This window comes from Aquarana catesbeiana, linkage group LG04, assembly GCF_042186555.1.
Source record: "Aquarana catesbeiana isolate 2022-GZ linkage group LG04, ASM4218655v1, whole genome shotgun sequence".
NCBI lineage: Eukaryota > Metazoa > Chordata > Amphibia > Anura > Ranidae > Aquarana > Aquarana catesbeiana.
The window spans coordinates 661,100,844-661,122,724 of record NC_133327.1 but is presented as its reverse complement, the minus strand read 5'-3'; the positions used below and the strand labels follow the sequence as shown (position 1 = coordinate 661,122,724).

Genomic DNA, 21,881 nt, shown 5'->3' with positions numbered 1-21,881 from the left:
ATTATTCCTTGTATGTGTATGATGTGATCTTTGAAAATACCAGATGGAAGTTGTGGCTTTATTGATCAGCGTTCTTACCAGGAGGTGGAGTGAATATGGGATCTGCGTTTACCATTAACCAGCCACTATATGGATGATGACCAAGCTCTTACCATTCACTACAAGCTTGTTTTTAAAACCCTTAAGGTGAGGGCATGCCTGAAGGGGGAGAGTGCACATTGCATGAAGACACCATTTGTTTCACCTTTTTTCTTTGATATGTTTATGGACTTTTTCTTGCTTATCAATTTTGAGGACTGTGTATATACACACTGAGCACTTGCATTTTTTTCATCTGCCTATGAGCACCTGCACTATAATTGGGGATATTTTACTTAATTATCCTATTATCTGTTTATTTATTTTATATGACCATTTTTAGAGTTTTAGTATATTGCATAATTGTTAGCGCTGCACATGGGTATATATGTGAATACTTATGTACATGGGATTTTTTTTTTGTTTTTTTATTTTTAATACATTTGCAAATATTTCAAACAAGCTTCTTTCACGTTGTGTTTATGGGGTATTGTTTGTAGAATTTTGAGGAAAATAATGCATTTAATCCATTTTGAAATAAGGCTGTAACATAACAAAATGTGGAAAAAGTGAAGCGCTGTGAATACTTTCTTGGTGTAATTATATATATTATACACACACACACATATAATATATATATATATATATATATATATATATATATATATATATATATATATATATATATATATATATATATATATAAATCAGTATACATGTGTGTAGGTGTTCCATACAGACTAGAGATTTTTTTAATAAGAGGAAATAAAAGCAAATAAAAAGAATCCTGCAGTGAGCAGCAGACGAGACTCACTGGGTAAGGCGAGGAGGGAGATGTATGTCTTCAGTTTCTCAAACGCTGCCGTCATTCTCTTCATGTCTCTGTGGATTTCCAGATTCCGCCCCTGTAACGGTACTGTGCAAAGTGGCGAAGCCGACTCCTCCTCCAAACTGAGACACAGGAATAATATTTCTATTAGAGCTTTCAACAGTCAACTTTTTTGAAGCCTAATCATAGTTTCCACAAAAACGATACAGAGCAAGTAAAGCACAACTAAAAGGCAAACATTTTTTTTTTCTATTGTGGATAGAGTAAGGGAGGGTTATAACCCCTGTCAGTGCTGAGCACAATGGCCACAGGGGATCGCTGCTTCCATCCACAAGAATACAAGACCTCCTCTGTGACATCACCGCCTCTACTCTCCATCTCTTCCAATCAGGGAACACCTTATATTCCTGTGGATGGCAGCAGTGCAGAGCGTGGGCCTTCTCCTCTACACACCGACCACAAGGGGTCACTGCTGCTATTCACAAGAATACGAGACATGCTTAAATTGGACAAGGTGGAGATCATGACATCACCATCCCTCCTTATCTACCTCCAAACAGAAAATGCTTTATTTTCCTGTGAATGATAGCAGTGCTGAGCGAGTGGCTTCCCTTCTACACACTGACCACGGAGGGGGCACTGCTGCAGTTCACAGGAATACAAGGCATTCTCTGATTGGACAAGGTAGAGACTGTGACATCACCACCCCTCTCCACGTCACCCAATAAAAGATGGTCTTATATTCCTGTGAATGGTAGCAGTGTTGAGCAAGCAGCTTCCTCTGTGCATACCGACTACAGGGGGCGCTCGCCCAGCAATGCCGCCATTCACAGGAATATAAAGTGCTCTCTGATTGGAGGAGTGGAGATCATGATAACATTGCTCCTCCTCTCCACCTTGTCCAATCAGATAATGCCTTGAGTTGAATATAGGGTGTTCCATGAATGGTGGCAGTGCCGAGCGAGCTCCCCACCCCTTGAGCTGAATACAGGTTGTTCTATGAATGGTGGCAGTGCCATGTGAGAGCCCCCCCCTTGAATTGAATACTGGTTGTTCTATGAATGGTGGCAGTGCCAAGTGAGCGCCCACCCCCCTTGAATTGAATACAGGGTGTTCTATGAATGGTGGCAGTGCCAAGTGAGTTCCCCCCCCCCTGAACTGAATAGAGGGTGTTCTATGAATGGTAGCAGTGCCGAGTGCCCCCCCCCCCCCCCCGAGTTGAATATGTGTTGTTCTATGAATGGTGGCAGTGCCAAGTAAGCACCACCCCCCTTGAGTTGAATACGGGTTGATCTATGAATGGTAGGAGTGCCAAGTAGGCGCCCCCCTGTGGTCAGTATGCACACAGGCAGGCTCTCAGCACAGGACCTGTAAGATCTCAGTTATCACTGTTGTAGCGCCAACTACTAAAGTAATTGTGGGCTTCCCCAGCAGCCCCCCAGGTATGAGATATACATACTTCCACTATGCCAATCTGGAACAATGCAAAGCGGCAATGCAGATCATGCCTGGAGTTCAGCTTTAAAAAAATAAAATTCTTCCATGCACCATGTCTTTATGCGCGGTGTCTAATATATCTCATTCTCCAGCTGTCACAGCATTCTCATCCTTCATTTTGATCTACTGCCACCATTTTGTACAGCGAAGGTTGCCAGTGGGCCCGTGCGGCTGGGGAATTTGTTCAATGTCAGATGTATCCAGAGCGCAGCGTTATTATTCAAAGGCTGCTGTCAGAGGACAGATACCGGCGGCTCAGGCCTTTGAAACAGACTCTGGTTCCTTCTCAGTCAAAGCAACGCGGCTTGGCAGAGAGGTGTTGTGTGACCCCCATTGGGAATAACTATAATTACACTCCGAGCTGCAGGCAAAACGCGCTCCCTGGGCAGAAGATATTCCCAGCTACCGCCATTGCAGCTCCAGCCGGATATTCTTATAAAATGACACAAAAGCAGGTTAAATATGAACGCCGTTACACATTCACGTCTAACGAGAACGCCAACCGCAACAAAAGCAAAAAGGAATAAATAATGGAGGAAGAATTAGGATTTACCGGCGTCAATTTTTTTCGGTCGGTCTCAACTCTAAGGGGCCCGATTATAACGTGGCTTCAAAAAATAAATAAAAAATGCTGATACGTTTATAAAGCACAGCGGTTCGCTTTACAAATCTGCCCTCCGCTCGCTTCGGGACTCCAAAGCAATTGAAGTTCCATTAATTGTATCAAATGGGCCAAAAATTGCCAGGAGGAAAGCCGGTCACGTGACCCATCTAAGCCATGTGCCTAGACTCTCCGATCTCGTTAGAAGGAACACTCCAGACACACCACAGGCTGTCTGCATTTTATGAATGGAGTGTAAAATGAAGGCACATTGTAGAGTAAAGGCTGCGCTGTCTGGCGGAGGGATGGCGGCAGTATCATCTCTCTAGTGGGGGGAAAATGCAGAGACTGCAGATTCCAAAATAGCATAAACCTAGAAACATTTCACCGACATTCTATTATGATTGTAAAAAGATGAATACGACGGGTTAATGCACTTTGTCTTATGGCTAGCCGTACGCTTAACCACTTCAGCCTCGGAAGATTTGGCTGCTGAATGACCGGGACATTTTTTGCGGTTCGGCACTGCGTCGCTTTAACTGGCAATTGCGCAGTCGTGCGACGTTGTACCCAAACAAAATTGACGTCCTTTTTTCCCCACAAATAGAGCTTTCTTTTGGTGGTATTTGATCATTTTTTGCGCTACAGTTTTGAAAAAAAAAAAAAAACACAATATTTTGTACTTTTTTGCTATAATAATCCCCATTATTTAAAAAAAAAAAAATAAAATAAAATAAAATAAAGCTAAATTTTTTCTCAGTTTAGGCCGATATGTATTTTTCTACATATGTTTGGTTAAAAAAAAAAAAAAAAAAAAAAAATCGTAATAAGCCTATTTTGATTGGTTTGCGCAAAAGTTATAGCGTCTACAAAATAAGGGATAGTTTTACAGCATTTTTATTTTTTTTACTAGTAATGGCGGCGATCTGCGATTCTTCATCGGGACTGCGACATTATGGCGGACACATCGGACACTTTTGACGCATTTTTGGGACCATTGGCATTTATACAGCGATCAGTGCTACAAAAATGCACTGGTTACTGTAAAAAGGTCACTGGCAGGGAAGGGATTAACACTAGGGGACGATCAAGGGGTTAACTGCGTTCCCTGACTGTGTGGGGGGAGGGGACTGACTATAGGAGATGACAGATTGTGGTTTCTAGCTATTAGGAACTCGCGATCTGTCACTCCTCACAGAACAGAACAGGGATTTGTGTGTTTGCACACACACACTTCTGTTTTCTGCCACTTGTGCCCGCGATTGCTCGTGGTCGGGGGTCATCGCGACCGCCGGCCACGAGCATCGGCACCCCCGCAGTGCAGCGGGCGAGTGTGCGCGCCTGCTATCCCAATCCCACGAGCCAACATATAGCTACGATGATTCACGGGATCGTGCCAACCTGCCGCAGTATAATGACAGCAGATCGACAAGCGGTTAAAGGGTAAGTTCACCTTTGTGCACTTTTTTTTCCTAAATTCCAGCTCCCCTATGCACCAATATAGCATTCATGTACTTTTTTTTGCAAAAATATCAAAGCTTTCCATTAAATCTACAGTCACTTACTTTCCTTGTCTTAGTCCATGTTTACAGACGTTTCCATTAGTAATGTCTTCTTCCTTACAGACTGTAGGTCATGAAGGAGTTGACCAGCTGACCTCATTAGCACACACCCTGCATCATCCACCCACCCACCCACTCCCAGGTGCATGTTTTTTTTAAATGAATTGCAGGATGTGTGCTAATGAGGTCAGCTGATCAGCTCCTTCCTGTGTCATGATCTACAGTCTGTAAGGAAGTAGACATTACTAATGGAAACGTGGATTAGGACAAGAAAAGGAAGTGTCTGTAGATTTAATGGAAAGCTTCGATAGCTTTGCAAAAAAAAGTACATGAATGCTATATTAGTGTATAGAGGAGCTGGAATTTAGAAAAAAAAAAAAAAAAGTATACAAAAAAGGTGGACTTGCCCTTTAACCACTTGCTGCCCGCTCCGCCGTCAAATGGGTGGACGTCATATGACTGCCTCCCAGAACGACCGCTCTCGCGCGCGCACAGCAGGGCAATCGCGGCCACGCCACGACCCCGATCTGTGTAAAGGGCCGCAGCTCTTTAATCATGCGATCGGCTGTGTCCAATCACAGCCGGTCACATGTAAACACAGAGAGATGCCAGTAATCGGCGCTCCTCGCCTCACACTGACAGTGTGAAGCGAGGAGGATCGATCAGCGGCATCTCCTCCCAGGGGACAGCTAGGTATGTAATCAGGGCACTGATTACAATTAAGTGCCCATCAGTGCCTACCAGTGTCTACAACTGCCACCAATTTGTGCCCACAAGTGCCAGAAATCCGTTGCCATTAGTGATGCCAGTCAGTGCTGGCTATCAGTGTTGCCCAAAAATGCCCATCACTGCTTCCCATCAATGCCACCTATCTGTGCCCACCCATCAGTGCCACCTATCAGTGCAGCATATTCGTGCTTCCTCATCAGTGCCACCTAATCAGTGCCCACAAGTGCCACATCATCAGTGCAGCCTATCAGTGTCCATCAGTGAGGGAGAAAAATTACCGTACTTATTTACAAAATTTACTGACAGAAACTAAGAAAAACTTTTTTTTTTTTTTTTTTTTTTACCAGCCCCTTCCCCCACTCATTCTAAAACATCCCCTTGTGTATGCCTGTGTTCTGTCAGAATAGTGAACCCATCAGATTAGGTAATGGAAGTGACGTTCCGTCAGCTGCGCATGCGTTCCAGTGCTGCCAGGTTTGCTAATCTGACAGAACACCTGCAGTCAGAAGGCGGCAGCAGACATCTTACTACACCCAGCTACATCTTGACTTTCAGAGTAATTTTAGCAATAAAGTGAGCGTATATAAATAAACCTAGTATATTGAAATCTGTGATGCTGTTTGGATGTTTTAAGAAAGCCTAAAGGTTTGGCACTGAGCAGTGGGGGGTGTACCAACGTGGCCTCCGCCACCTTCCTACTGCTGGCATCCAGCTTCTTTCAAAATGTAACATCAAAACAGCATCACAGATGTCAATATACTAGATTTATTTATATACGCTCACTTTATTGCTAAAATTATTCTGAAATTCAAGACGTAGCTGGGTGTAGTAAGATGTCCGCAGCCGCTTTCTGACTGCAAGTGTAATGTCAGATTAGCAAACCTGGTAGCGGTGGAACGCATGCACAGTTGATGGAATGTCACTTCCATTACCCAATCTGACGGATTCGCTATTCTGACAGAACACCTGCACCAGCAGCCGGTGGGGGAGAAGAGAAAGGAAGCCGGCAGCGCTGTGGAGAGGGAGCTAGGGCAGTAGGGGGAATTTGCGCTGCACGGGGTGATTAGGGTGTGCCCAGGCACACCCTGTGGGCACACCTATGAAGTTCATCCACTTTGGTCTCAGCTCACTCTCAGCTCATAGTGGATACCTTTTGATCTTCCAAATATATGCAGTCCTGTGGTAGGACTTTTGGGAATAATTGAGAATGAGCTTATGGATAAAAGTGGGAAAATTCTCCTAAGATTATTATTCTTTTATGCTCGTAAACCGATTGTGATAACTTGGATACGAACAGAACACCTTACACTGTCAGCCTGGAAATCTTTGGTCAATTCTAATGTCAATACAAGTTGACATATGAAGCTAGAGGATGTCCTAAATAATTTACGAGAAAAATGGATGTATGATAGAAAACCGCGACCACTGGAGGTGGTCACAGGGCTGGAGGAGAAGTTCCCAAGACCCCTGTGGGTATAGAAGGGGGTGGTCTCACACCCGCTTCCGATTGGCCGGATTGAGGATCAGTGTTTCAACAGCAAATTAATCTACTGATTATACATATAGGGGGTGGCGTGAATAAAGGGGGCGGTGCTCCACCACTGGAAAGAGAATTGCATAGTCTATGGGCTGCGCCTTAGGGTAAAGGTCTGCTTTGAACAGTACTACTAATATCCATACTTCTTTGCCTCAGTGATGTCATCCCACAGGACGAAACGCATCAGTTGAGCTACAGTGGTGACGTCATCACGCCTGCCGAGGCCTTGATCAGGTTATACTGGTGCTTGATATACAATTTACCCTTTTACACTTGTGAGTAGTTTTGTGTATATAATAAAGCTGGACTTTAAAGTGGTTGTAAACCCACTTTGAAAAAAAAAAAAAAAAATTAACACCTGCAAGACAAAGGCATAATTATTATTATTATTATACAGGATTTATATAGCGCCAACAGTTTGCGCAGCGCTTTACAACATGGGGCAGACAGTACACTTACAATACAAACCAATACAGGAGGGATCATAATGAGCTAGTATGCATAGCATACTAGCTCATTATGTAATACTCACCTGAGATCGAAGCCCTTGCTGCGGTGCCCATACACAGCACCGGCCGGTGACTCCCGGGGTTACTTCCGGAAAAACTTTATCCCAAAAGGAAAGAAAACGGTTTGCTGTAAGGCTTGGTTCACATATGTCTGGTCGTGGTTTCAGCTTAGTTTTTAAAAGGAGTCCAGTGCAGTTTTGTTCACCACTTCAGGTGCAATTCAGGTGTGAATTTTACTTAAAAAAAAAAAAAAATTTGCAACTGAACCAGACCGAATAATGCACAGGGCTCTTTAAAAACAGATTGCGGCCGCCCCGGACATATGTGAACCGGCTCCATTGAAAGCCATTTAGGTTATGTTACGCAAGTCGGAATATGGTTCAAAAGGCATCCAGTTCACATACACTATATTACCAAAAGTATTGGGAAGCCTGCCTTTACACACACGAACTTTAATGGCATCCCAGTCTTAGTCCGTAGGGTTCAATATTGAGTTGGCAGCTATAACAGCTTCAACTCTTCTGGGAAGGCCGTCCACAAGGTTTAGTAGTGTGTCTATGGGAATGTTTGACCATTTTTCCAGAAGTGTATTTGTGAGGTCAGGTACTGATGTGGACAAGAAGGCCTGGCTCGCAGTCTCCACTCTAATTCATCCCAAAGGTGTTCTATCAGGTTGAGGTAAGGACTCTGTGCAGGCCAGTTAAGTTCCTCCACCCCAAACTCACTCATCCATGTCTTTTTGGACCTTGCTTTGTGCACTGGTGTGGATGGAGGGCGCGTGATCAGACGCTTACATCAAGACATGTATGGTTTAATCATGTATAAGGAATACAATATAAATATTGAATCATACAAATACTACGTTGCATAAAAACAGGCACTAAAAAGTTAAAATTGGGGTATGCCCATGTTGAGGCAGGTATTTAAAAAAGGCTTTTTTAAAAGTGGACAAAAAAGCCTTTTTTAAATTCCTGCCTCAACATGGGCATACCCCAATTTTAACTTTTTAGTGCCTATTTTGTTACCTGTTTTTATGCAACGTAGTATTTGTATGATTTAATATTTATATGTTTGTATCCCTTATACATGATTAAACCATACATGTCTTGATGTAAGTGTCTGATCACACGCCCTCCATCCACCTCCTACTAAACAGTCTTTTCCAGACCACCCCTGGTCAGTTAAGGCAGCAGGACACGCTTTACCATCTCCTCCAGTCCTTCCACTTTCTACAATACTACCCTTTACTTACAGCAAACGGCCTCACGAGCGCAGGAGTATTTCTCACCATACCTTGTCTACATTTTGTGCACTGGTGCACAGTCTTGTTGGAGCAGGAAGGGGCCATCTCTAAACTGTTCCCACAAAGTTGGGAGCATGAAATTGTCCAAAAAGACTTGGTATGCTGATGCCTTAAGAGTTCCCTTCACTGGAACTAGGGGGCTAAGCCCAACCCCTGAAAAACAACCCCACACCATAATCCCCCCTCCACCAAATGATTTGGACCAGTACAAAAAGCAAGGTCCATAAAGACATGGGTGAGCGAGTTTGGGGTGGAGGAACTTGACTGGCCTGCGCAGAGTCCTGACCTCAACCCGATGGAACACCTTTGGGATGAATGAGAGTGGAGACTGTGAACCAGGCCTTCTCCTCCACATCAGTGCCTGACCTCACAAATGCACTTCTGGAAGAATGGTCAAACATTCCCATAGACACACTCCTAAACCTTGTGGACAGCCTTCCCAGAAGAGTTGAAGCTGTTATAGCTGCAAAGGGTGGGCCAACTCAATATTGAACCCTACGGACTAAGACTAGGATGCCAGTAAAGTTAGTGTGTGTAAAAGCAGGTGTCCCAATACTTTTGGTAATATAGTGTATCTGTGAACCGAGCCCTACTGAACTAAAAAAAGAAATCTAAATGATTGTAAGCTGCAATATATTACATATATTGATTTTGGGTTCAATACCGCATTAAAGGGTACGCCTATATACTCTTCACATGATCAATATATGCATGACTATTGTCCAGAGTGGAATACATAAAAATCTGCATACCTTTTTAATTGGTACGGGAGAATTTTTTGCAGAAAAGACACATAGGATGTAAAGTGCTCGGAAAAATTTTGCAGCTTCACCGCGGTTTCCTGGGGATGAAAATCGGAATATGACATTAAAAGGGACAGAGATTTATTCACAGATGGAGAAGGAAGGAGATAATGAGCAAGAAAATATTACCAGGACGGTAATGGTGCCCTCGGTGATGCTTTCAAATAACAGGAGCATTCCTTCCTCCAGAGGACGCACGTAAGAGGCATTTTCGTGGAGATAGTGCGAGAACTGCGTGATGGAAGGCAGCCAGTTAGGGGATCCAAAGTGGCCCACTTATACATTACATCAAGCTTAGTGGATACATCACTGTCAATTAAATGTCTCTATTTTTCCTGTTATACTATAAAAATCAAATTGAAATCACACAGCATGCTAATCCTTCAAAAGGAATAAAGTTTTCAAACCGGAGTATTTGTTTTATCTCAAGTCTGTACAACAGAGTGCAATAATTACCTATTCTTCAAAATGAGATACTCTGCAACATGGAAAGGAATTATTGATGAAGACTCCGCAATCCCCGAGCTGTGCAAAACCCAGAATCAGATTGATGGCCAACACTGCCATCTGCTGGTCAACTATAGGCAAGACTAGACATTCAAATCTGCAATTTAACATCTCTGCGCTGAAAAACTGTATATAAAGTACGGATTCTAAATATCATGGATTGAATCAGCTACCCAAAGACATCAGTTGTTCCCCTCATGATCTGGACAGTTTAAATCATATGAAGAGGTCTATACGATAATCGGAAGACTTGGGGAACGTAAGGTGATGATGTCTATGCATGGTCATACTCGACTCCATCATTTGCATGCAAAGGTGCAAAGAATCCCTAAGAGATCTCTGTACTAATCAAAGTGCTAACACAGGAGTTACATGAACTTATTACAAATGTGTCCTTCCTCCTCCATTTAGGATTATTTTGATGAAGAAAATGTTAATTGTAGGTTAAAAGAAATCTCTCTCTAGATTTCTCTCTCTCTCTCTCTCTAGATTTCTCTCTCTAGATTTCTCTCTCTCGCTCTCTCTCTAGATTTCTCTCTCTCGCTCTCTCTCTAGATTTATGTCTCTCTCTCTCTCTCGATGTCTCTCTCTCTCTCTCTAGATGTGTCTCTCTCTCTCTCTAGATGTGTCTCTCTCTCTCTAGATGTGTCTCTCTCTCTCTCTAGATGTGTCTCTCTCTCTCTCTAGATGTGTGTCTCTCTCTCTAGATGTGTCTCTCTCTCTCTAGATGTGTCTCTCTCTCTCTCTAGATGTGTCTCGCTCTCTCTCTAGATGTGTCTCGCTCTCTCTCTAGATGTGTCTCGCTCTCTCTCTAGATGTGTCTCTCTCTCTCTCTCTCTCTCTCTCTCTCTAGATGTCTCTCTCTCTAGATGTCTCTCTCTCTAGATGTGTCTCTCTCTAGATGTGTCTCTCTCTCTCTCTAGATGTGTCTCTCTCTCTCTCTAGATGTGTCTCTCTCTCTCTAGATGTGTCTCTCTCTCTCTCTAGATGTGTCTCTCTCTCTCTCTAGATGTGTCTCTCTCTCTCTCTCTAGATGTGTCTCTCTCTCTCTCTCTAGATGTGTCTCTCTCTCTCTCTCTAGATGTCTCGCTCTCTCTCTCGATGTGTCTCTCTCTCTCGATGTGTCTCTCTCTCTCTAGATGTGTCTCTCTCTCTCTAGATGTGTCTCTCTCTCTCTAGATGTGTCTCTCTCTCTCTAGATGTCTCTCTCTCTCTCTAGATGTCTCTCTCTCTCTCTAGATGTCTCTCTCTCTAGATGTCTCTCTCTCTAGATGTCTCTCTCTCTAGATGTGTCTCTCTCTCTCTCTAGATGTGTCTCTCTCTCTCTCTAGATGTGTCTCTCTCTCTCTCTAGATGTGTCTCTCTCTCTCTCTAGATGTGTCTCTCTCTCTCTCTAGATGTGTCTCTCTCTCTCTCTAGATGTGTCTCTCTCTCTCTCTAGATGTGTCTCTCTCTCTCTCTCTAGATGTGTCTCTCTCTCTCTCTAGATGTGTCTCTCTCTCTCTCTCTAGATGTGTCTCTCTCTCTCTCTCTAGATGTGTCTCTCTCTCTCTCTAGATGTGTCTCTCTCTCTCTCTAGATGTGTCTCTCTCTCTCTCTAGATGTGTCTCTCTCTCTCTCTAGATGTGTCTCTCTCTCTCTCTAGATGTGTCTCTCTCTCTCTCTAGATGTGTCTCTCTCTCTCTCTCTCTAGATGTGTCTCTCTCTCTCTCTAGATGTGTCTCTCTCTCTAGATGTGTCTCTCTCTCTCTCTCTAGATGTGTCTCTCTCTCTCTCTCTCTAGATGTCTCGCTCTCTCTCTCGATGTGTCTCTCTCTCTCGATGTGTCTCTCTCTCTCTAGATGTGTCTCTCTCTCTCTAGATGTGTCTCTCTCTCTCTAGATGTGTCTCTCTCTCTCTAGATGTCTCTCTCTCTAGATGTGTCTCTCTCTAGATGTGTCTCTCTCTCTCTCTAGATGTGTCTCTCTCTCTCTCTAGATGTGTCTCTCTCTCTCTCTAGATGTGTCTCTCTCTCTCTCTCTAGATGTGTCTCTCTCTCTCTCTAGATGTGTCTCTCTCTCTCTCTAGATGTGTCTCTCTCTCTCTCTAGATGTGTCTCTCTCTCTCTCTCTAGATGTGTCTCTCTCTCTCTCTCTAGATGTGTCTCTCTCTCTCTCTAGATGTGTCTCTCTCTCTCTCTAGATGTGTCTCTCTCTCTCTAGATGTGTCTCTCTCTCTCTAGATGTGTCTCTCTCTCTCTCTCTCTAGATGTGTCTCGCTCTCTCTCTAGATGTGTCTCGCTCTCTCTCTCTAGATGTGTCTCGCTCTCTCTCTAGATGTCTCGCTCTCTCTCTAGATGTCTCGCTCTCTCTCTAGACGTCTCGCTCTCTCTCTAGACGTCTCGCTCTCTCTCTAGATGTCTCGCTCTCTCTAGATTTCTCTCTCTCTAGATTTCTCTCTCTCTCTCTCTCTAGATTTCTCTCTCTCTCTCTCTCTCGCTCTCTAGATTTCTCTCGCTCTCTAGATTTCTCTCGCTCTCTAGATTTCTCTCGCTCTCTAGATTTCTCTCGCTCTCTAGATTTCTCTCGCTCTCTAGATTTCTCTCGCTCTCTAGATTTCTCTCGCTCTCTAGATTTCTCTCGCTCTCTAGATTTCTCTCGCTCTCTACAGATTTCTCTCGCTCTCTACAGATTTCTCTCTCTCTATGGGGGTCAATTCACTAGTTAAATAACGCTTAAAAAAAATGCGGTAAAATAAACACATGCGGAAACAATTGTGCAAATGTTCAATTCATTAAGAATTTGCAGTAAATAACTACTGCTGTAAAGTTTCAAAAATGCGGTAATTAACGCATATTTTCATGCAGTAAATTATCACATTGATCTGGTTGCTAAGGAGCAGGCCAGGAAGCCGGCCGCCGTGTCCTTAACAACAGATGACTCATCAACAGTCAGCTGGTTCCCTGACAGCTGAATGTAAAGAAAACATGCTGGCAATTTACGAATTATGGAAAAAAAAAAAAAAAAAGCGTGGGGGTCCCCCCCCCAAAGGATACCAGGTCTTTTAAGTCTGGTATGGATTTTAAGTGGAAATGGTGTGCCCCACCCCCCCCAAAAGCCATACCAGACCCTTATCCGAGCATGCAACCCAGCAGGCAAGGAAAGGGAAGGCACCCCCTCCCCTGCCATACCAGGCCACATGCCCTCAACATGGGGGGGTGCTTTAGGGCCAAGGGCCTCTGCCCCACAACCCTGTGCTGTGGGGGTTTGCTGTCGGAGGGGCTTTTTAGAAGCCCCCAGATCCCATCTCTCCCCCCCACCAGTCACCAAAAAAAAACAAGTGTCAAAAAGAAATAAACACACACAGTTAGACAATTCCTTTACTAAAATATAAAAATATCCCCCAAAGTAGATCCAATGTCAATCACGACACCTGCGGAAGCCGGAAAAAAAAAAAAAAAAAAAAAAAAGCTAGGGGGAGGAGTCACATGGTGAAGTAAAGCGGGGGCCCCACCCACTTGTGGCATCACTGTCCCAGCATGCTCCTGACCAGTGATGTCACAAGGAGGCTGGGGCCACCTGGTGACGTCACTGGCTGACTCATCCCCTTAACTAATTAAGAACTGTCAAATGGAGGAGCAGGCAGTCCACGTGAGCTTTCAGCAGGGGGAAAAAAGTTCCGGCCCCTTCTTTTTCAGATGTGATGTTGGATCTACTTCGGGAGCCTTTTTTTTTTTAAATAAAGGAATTGGCAAAAACTGATTGTGCGTTTCTAATCCTTTTAAACGCTTTTTTTTGGTGAATGAGTACCCTATACTCATTCACATAGGGCTGTTGGGAAGAGGCCCTTATCCCCCTATCCCCCCCCCCCTATGGGGACAAGGTGCCTGGGGGGGGGGGGGGGGGGGGGGGTAACAGAGCCAACCCAAAGGGCCTGGTATCCATTTGCGGGGGGGGGGGTGGCCCACACTTCTTTTTCATCATTAATTGCCGTCATGTTTTCTTTACATTCAGCTGTCAGCAGGGAACCCGCCGACAGCAGATGAGTAATCCGTTGTTAGGAACACGCCGCTCCTTAGCAACCAGCTATTGGGGGGAGCCCCACGTTGTTTCTGACAAATACCGTATGTGATACCGCCAGCAAAACCCTGGTGATAAATAACGGATGTTTTTTTTTTACTGTTTGGTTTATGAATTGGATTTCAGAGCTTAATCGCAGGTTCTTTTTGTCGATATTTACCGGCACATTTTTCATTTTGCAGTAAATACCGCATGTGATAATTTATGCAAATAAGTCATGTGACCATGTTATCGCATGCGGTAAACGTTAGTGAATTGACCCCCTCTCTCTCTCTCTATGCATTCATTTACAGTGCCTTGGAAAGGTATTCATACCCCTTGAAATGTTCCACATTTTGTAACGTTACAACCAAAACTGTATTTTATTGGGATTTTATGTGATAGACCAACACAAAGTGGCACATAATTGTGAATTGGAAGGAAAATGATAAATGGTTTTCAAAATGTTTTACAAATAAATATATGAAAAGTGTGGGGTGCATTTGTATTCAGCCCACCTGGGTCAATACTTTGTAGAACCGCCCTTCACTGCAATTACAGCTGCAAGTCTTTTTGGGGATGTCTCTACCAGCTTTGCACCTCTAGAGAGTGACGTTTTTGCCCATTCTTCTTTGCAAAATAGCTCAAGTTCTGTCAGATTGGATGGAGAGTGTCTGTAAACAGCCATTTTCAAATCTTGCCACAGATTCTCAATTGGATTTAGGTCTGGACTTTGACTGGGCCATTCTAACACATGAATATGCTTTGATCTAAACCATTCCATTGTAGCTCTGGCTGAATGTTTAGGGTCGTTGTCCTGCTAGAAGGTGAACCTCCACCCCAGTCTCAAGTGTTTTGCTGACTCTAACAGGTTCTAAGATTGCCCTGTATTTGGCTCCATCCATCTTCCCAATATCTCTGACCAGCTTCCCTGTCCCTGCTGAAAATAAGCAGCCCCACAACATGATGCTGCCACCACCATGTTTCACGGTGGGGATAGTGTGTTCAGGGTGATGTGCAGTGTTAGTTTTCCACCACACACAGCATTTTGCTTTTAGGCCAAAATGTAACATTTTGGTCTCATCTAACCAGAGCACCTTCTTCTACATGTTTGCTGTGTCCCCCACATGGCTTCTTATGGTTTTCTTTCAACAATGGCTTTCTTCTTGTCACTCTTCTATAAAGGTCAGATTTGTGGAGAGCACGACTAATAGTTGTCCTGTGGACAGATTCTCCCACCTGAGCTGTGGATCTCTGCAGCTCCTCCAGAGTTACCATGGGCCTCTTGGCTGTTTCTCCGATTAATGCTCTCCTTGCCCGGCCTGTCAGTTTAGGTGGACGGCCATGTCCTTGTAGATTTACAGTTGTGCCATACTCTTTCCATTTTCAGATGACGGATTGAACAGTGCTCTGTGAGATGTTCAAAGCTTGGGATTTTTTTTTTTATACCCTGACCTGTCTGGTGTGTTCCTTGGCCTTCATGATGCGGTTTGTTCACTGAGATTCTCTAACAAACCTCCGAGGGCTTCACAGAACAAATTTATAAACCATGCGCTGCGCTTGGGTAACCCCAAAAAAAAATGATAATAATAAAAATATAATATTAACCAACTCTGTGCCTATTGGTGCAATAATATTAAATGCATACATGAAATTATGAAAATCACTATTAAATAAACAAATCGAGTGTGTAAGAAAACAAGTGCTTGTTACACCGTAAATAGTGCCTTAATAAATAAAAGAAAGTGCTTGGTGCTCAATATAAGGCATTCAGCCTCTCTGAATAAATAAATAAATTAAAAAACATATAAACCAAGTGAAAAAAGTCCCTTTTAGCACTCTGAATAGTGCGTGCAAATAATGTCCAACAGTGATAATAAATCAGTGCGTGCAAGTGGTGTCCAGCTGTGACATCAATCAAACATCATGCCGAAGATGTCCCGAGTGCTGCAAATCATGCTCCGGTGCACCTCCGTGACCCCCTTAGGGTAATGTGCTCAGAGCGTGTGACCCAGCTGTTACCCTGAGTCAAACACGCTTTGGAGCCTACCCCGGGCTCAATCACAGTAGCTGTTGCACTCCTCCAGCTGGAAACAATGTGGCTCCATACATATGAATAAAGAGAAACTATATAGTGTAATATAGTTAAAATACTTTAATAAAAGAAAACGCTCCCCACACCGGGGTACTCACATGGCACTGGTGCGTCAGTGCACCATTCTAAAAAAGCTTTCAGTATAAAAATCCTGGATGTTTGGCGCGGTATGCTCTGCGGGGACAGCGCTAGTGTGAAGTCCGTGTATGTCTCTCCGTCCTGGCCCCTCCCCAATATTATATTTTTATTATCTTTTTTTGGGGTTACCCAAGCGCAGCGCATGGTTTATAAATGTATTCTTTGCACAATATATGAAGCGTGATCAGCGCATGCAGCTGGAAGTAGAGTAAGTAGGGCACAGGACCATTGTGGCTCACAGAATTTTTCCAGTTTGGCTTCACAGAACAGCTGTATTTATACTGAGATTAAATTACACACAGGTGGACTCTTTACTAATTAGGCGACTTCTGAAGGCAATTGGTTCCACTAGATTTTAGTTAGGGGTATCAGAGTAAAAGGGGGCTGAATACAAATGCACGCAACACTTCAGATATTTGTTTAAAAAAAAAAAAAAAATTGAAAACCATTTATCATTTTCCTTCCGCTTCACAATTATGTGCCACTTTGTGTTGGTCTATCACATAAAATCCCAATAAAATACATTTACGTTTTCGGTTGTAACATGACAAAATGTGGAAAATTTCAAGGGGTATGAATACTTTTTCAAAGCACTGTATCTAGATGTGCGTTGGTCAGGTCTTACAAGAAATCATCCCGTTCTCGGCTACCCCAAGTCTATATGCAGCATAGGCATAAATAATGAGCTGCTGCTCCTGAGCCCTTTTGTGTGATATAAAAGCCTTGGCAGCCTAGATCACATGATCTACGAGTTCACAGAGCACTGTGGCTATTTCACATTAGTAGGAACTGCAGAGGGTCTTTTGTTTCCCAGTCAAAGCGTTCCAGTCTGGTAGATTTTGGGAAGTTACCGATTAACTTCTGTTCAACCGCCCTCTTGGATAAATCTCCTCGATCAGATGCAGCACTAATCTGTGTATTTTGATAGCAAGGGAGTTTCCTACTGTCAGAATATAATAGTGCAGTGGGGAGGATTCCAGCATTCACCTTGAGTGTGTGTATGGAGGGAATTGGCTCAGTTTTTGTTGTTGTTCAGTCAGTGGCCAGCATAAGGCTACGCTTTGATGTGTGGTTATTGTGTTATTGATCTAAAAGCTCTAAAAAAATGATCCATTGCAGATTGCTTTTAAAGGAGGTCTTTGGCAGGCTAAAGAGGTGATAAGTCGCCTCCTCATTGACTTTTTAAAAAATTTTCTAAATGCTGCACCACTGCATGTGGTTGCGGGGCAGTTGGAGCGCAGCCGCATTTGCCTGAATAGGTTCGGAACTGACCGCCGAACGCTTAATACCCCGTCTGACTGTTTTTGCAGCTTTAAAGCGGAGTTCTACCCAAAAATGGAACTTCCGCTGATCAGATTCCTCCCCCCCTCCGGTGTCACATTTGGCACCTTTCGGGGGGGGTGCATATACCTGTATAATCCAAGTATTTGCTCCCACTTCCGGCCATAGATCACAGCAGGCTCCGCGGTGATCTACGCCACATTCGGCCGCTCCTCCGTCCCCCCCCGCTGTCTTCTGGGAGACACACAGGTCCCAGAAGACAGCAGGGACCAGTGAGGACGCACAGCACGACTCGTGCATGCGCAGTGGGGAACCAGGCTGTGAAGCCGCAAGGCTTCACTTCCCGATTCCCTCACAGAAGATGGCGGCGCCTCCACATCGCGGGCGCCATGGACAGGTAAGTGTCCATATTTTAAAAGTCAGTAGCTGCAGTATTTGTAGCTGCTGACTTTTAAAAAAAATTATTTGACGGAACTCCGCTTTAAGGGGGGAGGGGGGGGGGGGGGGAGTGGTGTTTGGGGGGATTTTAATTGCAGCTCAGCTATCTGGTTTTACCGCTCCCAACTGCTAGTCCAATTAGGACACCTTACATTAAAGTGCTACTAAACCCACAACAGTAAAATCAGTCTTTATATGCAGTAAGCCTGCTTGTTATACTCAATTATACTTAGTGTAACCTAAGAGGTTAATCCTCTGCATTGAGTAAAAAGGCTGTTTGGTCCGGTCTTCTCCGATCCTCTTTTTTTTTTTTTATGGTCCCCAATCCATCTGCCGATAGTACAGAGCCCTAGGAGGCACTCTGCTCAGGCTCAGTTTGGTGTGCATTACTAAAGTTTTTTTTCTACTTGGGAGGGTGCATGTGATCAGCACAGGGCCAATCTGCACTGTCCAGACAGAAAGTCAGGGGTCATGCAGGCTCATAGGACAGTCAGGGGAGAAAACTCCTCTAACCAGTGCTCGACTGGCCACTGATACAAGTCACAAGACCGCTATATACTGCTGATTAGAAAATGTATTTAGCAGATATTTACTAAAACGAGACCAGATATAGTGAATGCAGGGTCCTGGGTTTAGTAACACTTTATCCAGTTATGCCTCGTTTCCACTGAGCGGATCGGTTCGGTTCAGTACGCTATTTTGGGTGTTTCCATTATGAAAGCGGCCCATACAACCGAACCGTACCGCTCCATTCAGGTTCCCGCTTCAGATGTGGGGCCATAGAAAATGGAACGGTTCAGTTAGGGCGGAGCTACGATACTTTCCACTGATTGGCTGACAGAAAACCCTCTGCTGTGCTATGCTGAGGCATTTTTTCTAAACCCTGTATGGCCCCTTGTGGTCCCACTTGCAGTGGAAACGCTCACCAGAATAGACCGGACCATTCTAGGCCATTCAAACTGTACCGACCCGAACCGATCCGCTCAGTGGAAACGAGGCATTAGAGTACCCAACCCACAGAAGATTGCCAAAATGTCAGGTTCTTCAGTTAGTAAATATATTGAAATATTTTCAGCAAATGCAAGGTGCACCAATATGGAGGAGGGGAGAACATGACTTTCATCCACACCCTCCTCCAATCGCAGAGTGGCTTGCAATCATAGAGAAGAATGCAAGACATTTACTGAATAGAGGAGCTGCAGTGCAAGTGATCTGCTGTGATTGGAGTAATTCAGCCAGAACTGTAAGTCTCAGCACTGGACAGTGGGTCAGAGGTGGACTTTATGCTGCAGCCTAGACACATGGGACACACTTCATTAGTGTGGGTTTATTTTTTTTTACATGGCACATCCCAAATAGTTTTCGGCTACAGGTCAGCTTTAGGCCTCTGGCAGACAGGATGTTTTGCAGACTCTCCTAGAAGCTGCGTTGTGGTAGAAATGAATGCCTAACGCTTGTAACACGTTTAGGTGCTTTTACAGGTGCCGTGTGTTTGGGCGTTAATTCATTTCATTTGTCAGCATAATAATGCATTCTGGCCATTGAAATGAATTAATCCTCAAGCACTTAATGCGTGTTTAAACCCACATCCAATTCACACCATTGTGAACCCAGCCTCAGGCTGCATTCACACCTGTGCATTCAATTTTAAGCATTTTTCTCAGGTGCTTATATGCACGTTTTTGAACAGGGTTTTAAAGCGTTTTTGAACTTTGCCATTTTTTTTATTAGCCAATAGAGATCTGTTCCATCATTTGTTGCTATGTTTTTCATCATCTTAGTTATTTACTTATTTTGTTAGGTTATGGTTAGGGGTGAATATTAGGGTTCGGAGTTAATATAAAGGGTTAGGATTAGGGGTGGTATTAGTGAATATATATATATATATATATATATATATATATATATATATATATATATATATATCTCTCTCAATAGTACATCGTATACCCCTGTATATTGTGGTTGTTGAGGTGTCCATCTAATAGCTTTTTGAAACCATCTACAGTGCCTTGCAGAAGTATTCACCCCCCTTGGCATTTTTCATGTTTTGTTGCCTCACAACCTGGAATTAACATGGATTGTTTGAGATTTGCATCATTTAATTTACAGAACATGCCCACAACTTTGAAGATTTTTTTTTTCAATTGTGAAGCAAACAACAAATAGGACAAAATAACAGTTATATTCAAAGTCAATGTGCATAACTATTCACCCCCTAAAGTCAATGCTTTGTAGAGCCACAATTTGTGGCTATCACAGCTCCAAGTCACTTTGGATAAGTCTCTATGATCTTGCCACATCTTACCACTGGGATTTTTGCCCATTCCTCCTTGCAAAACTGCTCCAGCTCCTTCAAGTTGGATGGTTTGCACTTGTGAACAGCAATCTTTAAGTCTGACCACAGATTTTTTATTGGATTGAGGTCTGGGCTTTGACTAGGCCATTCCAACACATTTACATGTTTCCCCTTAAACCACCCAAGTGTTGCTTTAGCAGTGTGTTTGGGGTCATTGTCCTGCTGGAAGGTGAACCTCTGTCCTAGCCTCAAATCACACACAGAGTGGTACAGGTTTTGCTCAAGAATATCCCTGTATTTAGCGCCATCCATCTTTCCCTCAACTCTGACCAGTTTTCCAGTCCCGACTGCTGAAAAACATCCCAACAGCATGATCCTGCCACCACCATGTTTCACGGTGGGGATGGTGTTCTTTGGGTGATGTGATGTGTTGGGTTTGCACCAGACATAGCATTTTCTTTGATGGCCAAAAAGTTCTATTTTAGTCTCATCAGACCAGAGCACCTTCCTCCATACATTTTGGGAGTCTCCCACGTGCCTTTTCACAAACTCAAAACGTGCCATTTTGTTTTTTGCTGAAAGTAATGGCTTTCTTCTGGCCACTCTGCCATAAAGCCCAACTCTATGGAGCGTACGGCTTATTGTCGTCCTATGTACAGATACTCCAGTCTCTGCTACGGAAATCTGCAGCTCCTCCGGGCTTACCTTAGGTCTCTGTGCTGCCTCTCTGATTAATGCCCTCCTTGCCCGGTCCGTGAGTTTTGGTGTGCGGCCGTCTCTTGGCAGGTTTGCTGTTGTGTCATGTTCTTTCCATTTGGTTATAGGGATCCTAGGGATCATCAAAAATTTGGATATTTTTTTTTATAACCTAACCCTTGCGTTATTGAGTTCCTCTTGTTTGGAGAGTTCCTTGGTCTTCATGGCAGTGTTTGGTTAGTGGTGCCTCTTGCTTAGGTGTTGCAGCCTCTGGGGCCTTTCAAAAAGGTGTGTATATGTAATGACAGATCATGTGACACTTAGATTGCACACAGGTGGACATCATTTCACTAATTATGGGACTTCTGAAGGTAATTGGTTGCATCAGAGCTTTTTACGGGCTTCATAATAAAGAGTGAATACATACGCACATGCCAATTATCCATTTTTTATTTCTGAAAAATAGTTTTATGTATATATTTTTCTAATTTTACTTCACCAATTTCTGATCCATCACATATACCTTATTTATCGGCGTATAACACGCACTCTTTTCCCCTTAAAATCAGGGGAAAATCGCGGGTGGGTGTTATACACTGATCCCCTGCGATCCCCCGCTGACCGTGAGCGGAGCGATCGCCGGGCGAGTTTGAAAATGGCGCCGCCGGTGCCGAAATACATAGCCGTGACTTGCGGCGTCTCTTCCGCCACTTTTGGCTCCACTTGTAGTCCCGCCAGGGAAGGGCGTGACTGTGAGTGGAGCGAACGCCGCCCATATACAGAGCTCCGCTCACAGTCATGCCCAGTCCCGCCCTATGATGGACACAGGGACTGGGTGTGACTGTGAGCGGAGCTAGCCAAACCTAGCCGAGTACACTCGGCTATCTGTATATGGGCAGCACTCGCTCCGCTCACAGTCACGCCCATCCCGGGCGGGACTAC

At 44.0% G+C, this 21,881-nt stretch overlaps 1 protein-coding gene across 1 annotated transcript in view; it reads right to left on the bottom strand.

Annotated features, from left to right (window-relative positions):
* Positions 1-21,881, bottom strand: part of PPP1R21 (protein phosphatase 1 regulatory subunit 21) — a 143,958-nt gene that overhangs the window by 59,807 nt on the left and 62,270 nt on the right. Inside the window, exons 10-12 of the mRNA XM_073628523.1 lie at positions 9,578-9,679; positions 9,398-9,486; positions 893-1,029 (exon numbers count right to left, since the gene is read on the bottom strand). Coding sequence (XP_073484624.1) covers positions 893-1,029; positions 9,398-9,486; positions 9,578-9,679 — 328 coding nt within the window. The remainder of the gene's footprint in view (positions 1-892; positions 1,030-9,397; positions 9,487-9,577; positions 9,680-21,881) is intronic.